Source organism: Gadus morhua, unplaced genomic scaffold (genome assembly GCF_902167405.1).
Source record: "Gadus morhua unplaced genomic scaffold, gadMor3.0, whole genome shotgun sequence".
NCBI classification, from domain to species: domain Eukaryota; kingdom Metazoa; phylum Chordata; class Actinopteri; order Gadiformes; family Gadidae; genus Gadus; species Gadus morhua.
Window position 1 is genome coordinate 264,264 of NW_021964148.1, and position 11,293 is coordinate 275,556.

At 44.8% G+C, this 11,293-nt stretch overlaps 1 protein-coding gene and 1 long non-coding RNA gene across 3 annotated transcripts; both read right to left on the reverse strand.

Moving 5' to 3' along the window:
• Positions 1 to 555: 555 nt before the first annotated feature.
• LOC115539296 (uncharacterized) lies at positions 556 to 7,312 on the reverse strand. Its single transcript, XM_030350363.1, has 7 exons — positions 6,971 to 7,312; positions 5,722 to 5,782; positions 4,854 to 5,117; positions 2,875 to 4,235; positions 2,284 to 2,777; positions 1,839 to 2,170; positions 556 to 1,722 (listed from the first exon to the last, which is right to left on the reverse strand). Exons 1-7 carry the CDS (start codon positions 7,133 to 7,135, stop codon positions 1,142 to 1,144), a joined length of 3,258 nt encoding a protein of 1,085 aa, XP_030206223.1. The 5' UTR covers positions 7,136 to 7,312; the 3' UTR covers positions 556 to 1,141.
• Positions 7,313 to 10,012: 2,700 nt separating this feature from the next.
• LOC115539304 (uncharacterized) lies at positions 10,013 to 10,860 on the reverse strand. 2 transcript variants are annotated; one of them, XR_003975820.1, is made up of 4 exons: positions 10,802 to 10,860; positions 10,532 to 10,701; positions 10,386 to 10,441; positions 10,013 to 10,292 (listed from the first exon to the last, which is right to left on the reverse strand). It is a non-coding gene; the product is annotated as an uncharacterized LOC115539304 (long non-coding RNA). The 2 variants fall into 2 exon arrangements; XR_003975819.1 differs by having other exon boundaries at positions 10,386 to 10,701.
• Between the last annotated feature and the right edge of the window lie 433 nt (positions 10,861 to 11,293).

An 11,293-nucleotide genomic window follows, 5' to 3' on the forward strand; every position in this document is an offset into this window, starting at 1 on the left:
CTGAGAGAGGTTAAGTTAATTCGTATTCAAGTTCCCACTGGAGCCAGTAAATCTGGTTTTGTGACCAGGCCAATCGACTGACTTCTTTGTTGTGTAAACTATTTAGAGCCATGTCTTACAAACCTGCAGTCATGTCCAATATCCACCCATTGTATTACAAATTGACTTGGCCTTAGGTCACTCACACTCCCTGTGCAGTGAAGCCCCACCTTTATTCATGAGCTGCTTTAGAAATTGTCAATGGGCCATTCAAATTGGTTTCTGATCTTTGGGGAAGGGCTAGGGCTGGTTTCACTCGAAGAAATTATGCAAAAATGCATTGGAGTTCGACAGTTGCTCTGTGTGTGAATGAAATGCATCCATTTATGTAGACACAATTATTATCTTTTCCAGACCTTGGGGAATGTGTGATTGAAATGATTAATCAAAATGTGAAGTGCAAATGTTAATAAAATATCTTGAAAGTGTATCTGTCTTTGGAAAAAAGGCCAATCTTGGAAAAAGTCTGCAAGTGTGTTGAAGTTTACCAAAATGAGAGAAACCTCAGCAGTCCTCTAGAATGAATACGATTTTTAATTGATATATCTCTAAAGATAAGAAACAGGATATCACCACAGAACCTCAATTTAAGTTACACAAGCTAGAACAAGTTGCAAAACAGCTACACAACAAAAACAAAAATCAGCGCTAAAAAACACATATTAAACATTTCACCAAAATCGGTCATTTCCCGCTTTTGGAGTCCTCATCCCTATCCTTTAAAGAGCCATCAACACAAACAAACACACAGATGAAACATTTCACCAAACAGGGACATGTCATATGTGTCTCTGAAGGCAGAGGCCCTCTAAGCTTTAGGAGTCACCCGCCGCCCCACCACCCCCCAAAGGTCAAAGGCCACGCATCATATTCAGAAAGTTTATCCATACATGCCAAGAATTGATCCACTAAAAAACATATGAAACATCTCACCAAACGGGTCATGGTACGATTTTGGAGTCCTCATCCATATCCTTTAAAGAGCCATCAGCACAAACAAACACACAGATGAAACATTTCACCACCCAGGGACATGTCATATGTGTCTCTGAAGGCTGATGTCATAGTCCGACCCCTCATTGTTAAAAGATTTTTTGTTGACTCAATAGTCAAACAGAACTTCCTCACCCACTGGCAATTCCTTGGTTGCAATGAAAAGGATCACATCCTTCATTTCTCCATGCTTGTCCACCACACAGTGCAGGGGCTTGATGTTCGAGTTCTTTTTGGAATGATTCACCAGCCTGCCAAATGTTCTCTTGTCAGGGTGGCAATGACACCTGTCTGAGTGGGCATCAATGCACATTGGCTGTCCTTTACTGTTCCGGAAAAAGAAGATATATCCAGTCTCCTTTCCAGTTGTGTTTTTGTGTATGTTCTCGCCCTCCTTTCCACTAACAACAGGCCCATGATAATCACATACAACCTCGCCTTTCTTAAAAGTGCGGGTTGTAATGATCCCATCGCCCTTCTCTTCAAACTGTGTGATGTGCAGTCCTTTCCAGTCTTGTGTTTTCACCAATGTCTGGATCCGTTTGTTGTCCATGATGCGGTCCTCAGATCCAGATGGTGCCCAGTTCTCCACAACCTCAGTGCTGATGTTGGCAGCCTTGCACTTCCATCCCTGCTTTTTGACCCATGTGTCGACACGCTCTTTCGTTGGCCTCCTCCGATTGAATTGTTCTGTCAAAATAAGTAACAAAAGTGTTGTTAGCTATGAACACAATAATTTAAAATGTCATTTCATGCAATCAGTTTTTCTTGAAAGTAATGTTAAATATGTGAAGTCAAATACTTACCACGGGTGTGTTTTACACGCATTTCTAATTGCTTTTGCGCCCAGTGCGTGTAAAGCTTCCGCTGATTGGCCTCCGAGGTGTCCCTGCGGATTCTCACTTTTGGGATTTGACCACTCAGTGTCACAGGGTGGTTTTCCAAGAGGGACTTGAATGCCTCGTGGAATTTGACTTTGTCATTTCCCTCAGGAATCCTCTCTAAATCGATCACTAGCTGTCTCAAGGAAGGCTGAGGGAGAGCACAATGGTCACCATGGCTGGAAGACTCCACTGACTGAGGGCTGGTCCCTTCTCCAAGAGCCTCTTGACGGGTCCCTTCTCCGGAAGGCCCAGCACTATATAAAAATAAAACACAATGAGATTATAAGAAAACCATGTGTGTGTCTACATATAGAATGTGGTGTGCTTGACTATGTTGGCATTATGTTGACAAATATGAAATGCTTACCTTGACTTCTTCTGCCTCTGTAATTTCTTCAGCAGACCAGCAGCTATCACAATGGATTCAAGAGATTTCATCCTGTAATGTCTGTCAGCTGTTGTGCCAGAATGGCCCAGGTAGTCAGAAACTGCTTTCTTCTGAGGGTCATCCAGGCGGTTAGCTGCTGTCTCAAATACCCTCCGTACAACCTGGCTGCTCACCTGGGGGACGTTGCACTTTTGCTGGAGCTTTATCAGATCACCAGCTGCATTGTTAATTGGCTTACCGCGGGAGGACACAAAGAAAAAATCATCTCCATCCTTCTCATCCTGCTCATCTCGCTTACGTTTCCTTTCGCCAGCAAGGAGCTGTGGCCGCACTTTGGTGTAATATTTCTCAAACCACGCCTCCTCCTTCTTGGACAGGACAATTGAGACCACAAAATGTGCAGCCGTCTTGTGGTCCTTTACAAAAACGATTGAATCATCATCTGCGTGTTTCCGTTCAAGCCATTCCTTGACCTGTAACAAAAAGAGGATATGCCATTGATTAGGAAATGTAAGGCTAAAATGTCAGGGTAAATGTATCAATAGAGCACAATAGAGCAGTAACACTCACCTTCATGCTCTGCACCACACAAGGCTGTTGGCAGTGTCTTAGTATGACAATTGCCTCAAGATAGTATAGCACAAATATGCACTCAGTCCTACTCAGGGAGGAAGAAGAACTGTCATCAAGTTGATTCATGATTTTCACTAAGTCACCTTCACCTTTATCAAGAACAGCCAAGCATTCACGAGGTGTGGGTTGACTTTTGTCAAACGACAAGGCATGACTCTTTTGCACAATTTCTTTGCTCGCTTGCTTAGAGAGGACACTCTGTGAAGAAGTTAAAAAACTCAAATATAATGTGCACTGCTTGTAGAGCTCCCCGTCATCCTGTCTCAAGCCGGTCCTTGTCAAGTGGAACTCCAAGAACCTTTTCAAGCACTTGATGTAATTTCCTGATGTTTGTGCCTTATACCCTGCCTTAGCCTGTTGACCCAGGAAGTCTCTGAGCTTCTCTCTGTCATTGACAAACTTCAAAGATGGTTCCGTAGGATCAGCAAAATACAGGTACCGGGAAACAGTGTCAACCTCCTGTTGGTACTTTGCATTTTCGTAATCATTCTTTAGGTAGTCGGCAAAGCGCTTGAGCAATGGATGATCTGCTGAATGCTTTTTCAAAATACCTAAATCCTTCGCTTTCACCATTTTGTCTTTGGTATACGTTTTCTCTTGTCTACATTGAAAAAGCTCATTGCTGCCGCAAGATTCCACATCAGATGGCTCTGTTTCTCCGGGTGCCTCCCCAGGGCATTCAGAAAGGGTTTCGGTGACCAACCTTGGATTACCAATGGGCAGAGGAGGAGGGACTCCTGTCACAAACAAGTGATGGTATTTCAGCTCCTCAATCAATCCTTCGAGTGGATTTGGTGATGAGACGATTTGCTTCAGGACTGCATAACTAAAAGCCCGTCCATTCTTCAGGAGGTCACACACATCTTTCTTGGCCTTTTCAACCACCTCTAGGATCTGTGGTGGTGTCTTATCCTTCATGCAGACTCTGCGCAGGTGACAGGATAGAGACTCTTGGGTCCTCAAACAAACTGGACAGAGTAGATAGTGTCTATGTGCAGCTGCAGATTTCCTGGTGATTTTTCCAGAGTGATTCATCATGTGTCTATTCAGGGTGCCTTTCAGACTGAACCGCTTCGTGCATTGGTCACACTTGTAGGGCTTCTCCCCGGAGTGAGTCCTCCTCATGTGGGCAATCATATTGGCATTGTTGGGAACAACCTTTCCACACAAGACACCGGGCCGGCCCTTGCGGCCGCCCTGATGCCCAGTCAGCTCCTCAAGGCGGACGAGCCGTACGCTGCAGTTCAGGCTCTTGGCCACGCTGTGGTCAGCGGACAGCGAGCTCAAGGCCTCCAGTTCTGATGCGGCAAAGAGGGTGTCATGGCCGTCCACCGCCAGAGGGCCCTCCCCTTGTCCGTAGACGCTCAGGATGCGCAGCTCCCCGCTGTGACCCGACATGTGGGAGGAGCCAGGGGCGTCCACACGCAGACTCTCCGAGGTGGCGCCGCGCTGCGTGCTGCAGTCTCTGATGTCATTGTCTTCTTCAGAGAGGAAAACAGAGAAAGAGAGAAAGTGATGCTTTTAATTAATCATTTTCACAAAAGGTATACAGTATGTACTTTGTACACACTTGTGTATTGGAAGAATTATATTTGGACATTCTTTCTAACTTCTATTTGTCGATTATGCATTTTCCATGTCGCCCTTTGGATGGTCAAGGGTTAAAGGCTCCTAATGAGAAGGCAGATTAGAGTACATTCTCAGTTGATCAAGGTTGTTTTCTTGCATAGATGCAATGTGTGTACTAACCTACCGACAGATTAATAAGACGGGCATAATTGGCAGTGTAAAAACATCTACTGAATCATGAAGGTGTGTGCTTTCTATGGGTTTGTTTTAGAGTTATAACAAAGGAAGCCTCTCTTTTGGAGGGTGAATGAGAAGATTATTTCCAACCTGCACACTCAGCTCCTCACGGCACACCAACCGCTCGGCGCGCTCCAGGCTCTTGGCCGCGCTGTGGTCCGCAGACAGCGAGTTCAGGGCCTCCACTTCTGACGCGGTGAAGAGGGTGTCATGGCCGTCCTCTGCCAGTGGGCCCTCCCCTTTTCCGTAGACGCTCAGAATCTTCAGTTCCTCACTGTGGCTGGACATGTGGGAGGAGCCAGGGGCGACCACACCCAGACTCTCTGAGGTGGCGCCGCGCTGAGTGCTACGGTCTCTGAAGGCATCACAGTCTTCTGCAGAGGGAGAAAAAAAGGAAAAATCAATTGTTTTGATACATTATTTGCATAAAGGGAGGCATTGTGTATTTGTACACGTGAAAGAAACTCTTTAAATGAATGCAACATTGACACAGAGGGTTTAAAATGTGTACTGCAGACACAGATTCACAGTTTTGGAGAGGGCCGTCACCTCCAGCACCCTCCTCCCTAGACTCAAAGCTCAAGTGGTTGGCCAGGTTAAGGACACTCAACGAACACCAGCGCAAAGTGATATGAGCACCACATGACAAGCGAGGCAAGCACAATAATTATATTTGGACACTAAAAAGCAACAACGTGTCCTTCCCTCTAAGCTGATCAGCTGACATTCATGCATTATGAATTCAGTGATGTTTGAGAATGGTAAACCAGCTCATATGGCATCTGTCTTGAAACCCTTCTGGGCTCTTGACTGATTCCATCTTTGAAATGCAACTCCCAAGTTTGACTCATGTTTTAGCAGGGCGCTGGTCATGATGCTTTTCCAAAGAGGACCAGGCTTTTTAGCGCAGGTAGAATCAAGTACATTCTCGGTTGATCAAGGTTGTTTTCTTGCATAGATGCAATGTGTATTACTAACCTACGGCGGGCAAGCCTCCACCAATATCCTCTTCAACCTTGATTGAAATGGTGTCGGGGGTCTGCTGCTTTCCACATAAAGAAGGAAACAAACACAAGACATATTCTTTCATTTTCACAGAATAGTTGTCAATCCCCACTACTGACAGATTAGGCGTTTTTACACTGCCAAGCTGGTTCGTTCGCGGCTTGGCACGGCCTACAATTTCAATGTCTTGCCTGCGTATTTATTTTTTTGGATTCAAGACCCTCGCATGCAAGAATGAGTTCACATCTGAATGTAGGCTAAAACGCGATTAACTATTTAAGTGCAAAAATGCCAACATATTCTTATGTGTGCCTACAAGTATGCGTTTCCAGGTGTTCTGTCTGGCAGGCAACATCCCTTGAGAGAAGATGCTGAATGGAAGCACTTGATGAGCTGGGCTGCGTAGAGACAACAAAGTAAAATAGGTACTCAATTTATAACATTGTATATAGTCCATGTGCAAGTTGCAAAAAGATATAAGATAAACATGTTTAGTGAATTACATTAGCCTAATACTTAAAATTAGTTCTATGAAATGATATTACATCCTTGATTTGTTTACATATTTTATAGTTCATCTCATCAACTCAATACCATGACATCAAGCTCTTCAGAAATCTGCTAATAACCCTTTGATTTGAATCCGGTGTTAAGAAGGGGAAACCATGCCTATAATAGTGTGTTTCAGGTACACTTTTAGCCCGTAAACAACGTTATAACTGGGAGTACAAGAGGGTAGAAGGGGGCGAAAACAAGGGTTGCCCCGAACGCACCATATGTATTTAGGATGATTTTAACAGGTCAATCTCCTCATCAGTAAAACGCTAGAACTACTGCGGTCCAGTGGCCGGTAAAATACAGTTGTATTCGTTTGTTGTATGGTGAGCAGACATTGCATTCCCTTGGTATCCAAGCAGTAGAGATCATTGCCTGTAGCCCCTTTGTTGAATTGTGCCCATTCTCGTGTGATGCCCCTTGCTTGCTGAGATGCACACTCGACTTACAGTGCGTGTATTAATAGGAATGAATGGGCGGCATGTTAGTCCACAGTGCTTTCTTTAATAGGTCCATGGTATTTACACACATAACTGATGCTATCTACCTTAACATTAGCGACAATAACTTGGCTGTTAGCTGTAGCGCTAATGCTAAAGCAACATTATGCTAACAAGGTAACCATATACAGTAAAGCAACACAATGATATGGCGTTAGTTAACTTACTTTTTCGAGGTTTGTAGCTGAGCCGAGGAGAGTTGGTACTGATCCAGACTTGATTTTCAGACGTTGAGCAAGTCCAGCTCTGTATTGGCCCAAGTTGAGGAAGCAGTCGTCAGACTCGTCAGTGAAATGTTTGGCGCTGCCGTGTTCTAGCAACGGGACGGCCATATGTTCCTGACCTCATCTGACTCCCGCGCTGGGTTTGTATCCAGTGGGCGTGGCCTATGACGTAATGGTTCCGGCTTCCTCATCCGTCTAAAGATGCTGCCAGAGCATGGACATAATAAAGGATGGACCACGGACTGGCCGCCCATTCATTCCTATACAAACTGCTCAGTGGCGCAGGGTAGCATACAGGAGCGATTTGCTTCCGCGTTATGGGGCCAAGACACGTGGCCTAGTCCGTGACGTACCGGATGCAGAAATATAGAACGCATGCGTGCCCACTCCCCCACTCCGGTCCAACAACAATATAAAATGATACCGTAATGCACCTGTTCTTTGTCTTTGGATCTTTTGAATAAATGGATCAATACATGATGAATCACAATGATCGCAAGCAGAGGACCGTGAGAGTTATTGAGCAGCAGATGAACCAGTCCAAAAATCGGACACGTTAACGGAGCACTGAACTAGGCCCTCTCGGATGCCATTTGTTTCACTACGACTCCTTTCAGCTGCACACCCCTCTTCCCCAGCGAGATAACGGCTAATAAAACGCTTGAGGTGGCGTTTTGAAAAGAAAAAACTTAATTTTTTTTAGGACATGGCATGAAGGTAATTATGAGCCTTTGATTGATATGCAGACATTTTTTGCGGAGACACATTCCTGTTCCCCACTTGTATTGGAGTGAACGGAGATATCTACTTCTGGGTCTCATGATTTGAGGGACCCCTCCACAGCCAGCTTAAACAGCTGCAATACCAGGCTTGGCCGCTGAGCACTGGTGGATTGCGGAAGTATGCAGTGTTCCTGGGTTGCGACCAGGTTGCGACACTCTCTGATCTCGCCGGCAGGGTGGTCACGTGGTTCATGTAAGCCTGTATAGTTCAAAAACAGGCCGCGCTGCCGTGTTCTTCAATGGGACTGCCAGCAGCGATTGCAATATTGAATGGTAAATATAAATTAAAAACGCAAGTACTTATCTGACCATTGTTGCATATTTGTAAACGTCAGTTTTACATTTGGAGTGGTAGGGTGACAACTGCAAGCTACTTAGATACGTTTTTAAGTTTGAGGTAAAGCTTCACGTTCGTGTAAGCATGGGCAGGGCCGTTGCTACAATTCCTGGGCCCCTAGACAAGATATAATGATGGGCCCCCCTGCGCTAAATTGTTGACGGGGGGGACGGGGGGGGGGTGGAAGGAGCACATTGTTGACCGGGGAAAGCAATTGTTGACGGGGGTGGGGGGGGGGTTGTACTATGGAAGTACTATGGGCTGGTGATATAATATTAATTTAGAATAAAAAAAAAAATTTTTTTTTTTTTTTTTGTGGGCCCCCCCTGGGCTGTGGGCCCCCTGAATCGTCATCACCTTTCACCCCTTATCGACGGCCCTGAGCATGGGTAGCACTAGGCTACTGACTTTAATGGCATAACCTTACTACATCTGTTCTGAAATCAAAGTCGATTCAAGATGTTCATTTTAGCGCAACTGGACTATTAAATATAAATATTTTTAAATATTTATTTATGTTTATTTGTATTTATTTTTTCCCACAATGTCTTGTTTTTTAAACGATTTATGATGACTATATGCTCTGTAAGGTGACCTTGGGTGTCTTGAAAATGCGCCCCTTAATTAAATGTATTATTATTAAATGTTCTTGATTTTGCTTGTAATTCCGATTCACGTACCCGTGGTCAGAGAGCGATTGAGAAAGCAGAGTAGCAACAGTCCATTTAGCATTTAGTTTCCAGGCAACTTATTCTGATGAGTCAGGAGCTGACCACACAACCATGCTACTTTAAGACTAAGCAGAACACAAAGTATCATATATTAAAGAACAAATGAAAGTATTTTTTTATTAAACATTGGGTCAGACAACAAGAATATGTGTGTGTGTCCAACTTGAAAAACAACAAAGTGAAGGAACAGGGATGAATATTGTATATATAAGTGTTGACAAGAGAGGAATACGGTGAGGAAAGGAGACAATTAAAAAAGCAATACAAGTAAAAATGGACCACTGGTTATAAAACCCTGCAGCAAATGCAGATTCCACTGCCTAACATCTGCACGCTGCAAAGGAGTAGGCGCCAGGTAAAGCTGGAACCAGTGTTTGAGATGCCAGATATATCAGGCTGAGGTTTGTGGAACCAAAAACAAGTGGGAACAAGGACTAAGCACAGCAAAGCAAACATACAGTAAGTGAACAAGAACAGCAAAGTAGAGCCAGGGGGTATCAATGAATAAAACAATGTTAGTCATGTGTGCAACAAGAACAACAAATGTGTAAACAGGTGTGCGTGTATGTCTAACTTGTAAAACAAGAACAAAGTGAAGGAACAGGGAGGAACATTATAAGTTATTAATAAACAAAGAAAATACTCCACAAACATCAGGCTGAGGTTAAGGATAGTAAAGTGCATCAGGTCGAAAGGAAGGACAACAATCGCAGCAGTCGCCGCCGCCACCACCACCAACAGCCGTCGCCAGCACAAGCCGCCACCACTAGCAGCAGAAGGCGACACCACCATCATCGCCACCACCAGCCAGCTCAAGCAGCCATCGCCTCAAGCAGCAGCGACCTGCAGCAGCAGTGTTACCCGGCACCAGCCAGCTCAAGCCACCAGCAGCAGCAGCATCCACCTTCAGCAGCATCCACCTTCAGCATCCACCTTCAGCAGCAGCCACCATCAGCAGCATTCACCTTCAGCAGCATCCACCATCAGCATCCACCTTCAGCAGCATCCACCATCAGCAGCAGCCACCATCAGCATCCACCTTCAGCAGCATCCACCTTCAGCATCCACCATCAGCAGCCACCTTCAGCAGCAGCCACCATCAGCATCCACCTTCAGCAGCAGCCACCATCAGCATCCACCTTCAGCAGCATCCACCATCAGCAGCAGCCACCATCAGCATCCACCTTCAGCAGCATCCACCTTCAGCATCCACCATCAGCAGCCACCTTCAGCAGCAGCCACCATCAGCATCCACCTTCAGCAGCAGCCACCATCAGCCACACACACATAACCGCTATGTCAGTGACACAATTAGGCATAGGCATTTTTTATTCTACAAATTCATATTATAGCTGTGAGAATTGTTCAGAAAAATCCCCTCCATAGTCGCCCTGGAGTCACAGGCCGACAGTCTCCTGCAAGAATCAGGGAAACCTATCAAAGGACATTCTGTCCAGAAATTAAACATTTAGAAGAATATGTGACACTTTGCTTTGATAGTTACATACCTCGGATTGGAGATTGATTGTCGGCGGCCCCTCCAAACTAATGTCTGTACCTTTAACTAAAAATAACAATTAATTTACACTTAATCATTTCACATTTGATTAGCAAGACCATTATTGATGTCCATTGCCAATAAATGAATACATACTCATTACAAACGCCTTGGAAGTCACGGCAGTGGGGTCAGAGGACACCCCCTCTTCCACTCCTACCATCATCGGCCGACCTTCGTTATTGGCGAGAGCCAGCTCCTCCGAAGTGGTGAAGGGCGGGGGAGCGGTCCTCCTCCCAGTCGTATTAACTTTTTTTTTTTATTTGCTGCAGGTAATCAACATGTGACTAAAGGTTGGAGCCTAGGCCAATGCAAATCATAGGCTAGATTCACCTGAAATTATTCAAATGGATGCTTACAACTTACCACGTTGAATATTATTTTAATATTTATTTTTGACTTGGCCCCATGTTCGTAGGAGCGTGCTGGCACCACATCTATGGGAGTAAAAGGCATGATGATGCATGATATTTTTTAGACAATATGCAGAATCTTTTCACTTCCGAATTAACACGGACGGCTATTTTTTGCCAGCCCTCTACCCTAGCCATATTATGGGCAACCGTGTTCCCCTTGACTGTGATTTGGACTTTGAATTCCTTGTAGGAATTCATAATAATACACCACGCACGCTCGATTCACTTTGCATAAGGGGGAGTCAATTGACGTGATAAACACACCTTTTATGTGAACGCGCATTGAACCTAAAGCGGAAAACCTGGTTTGACTAATTTAATCTAAAGAGTGTGTCGTGGAACCATTTAAAGGAGAAATCCGGTTTAAAATGGATCTTGGATATGTTTAAGATGATAACGAGATGGGATGTTCGTTTGGGAGCACAAAAGCGCATGTAAACGC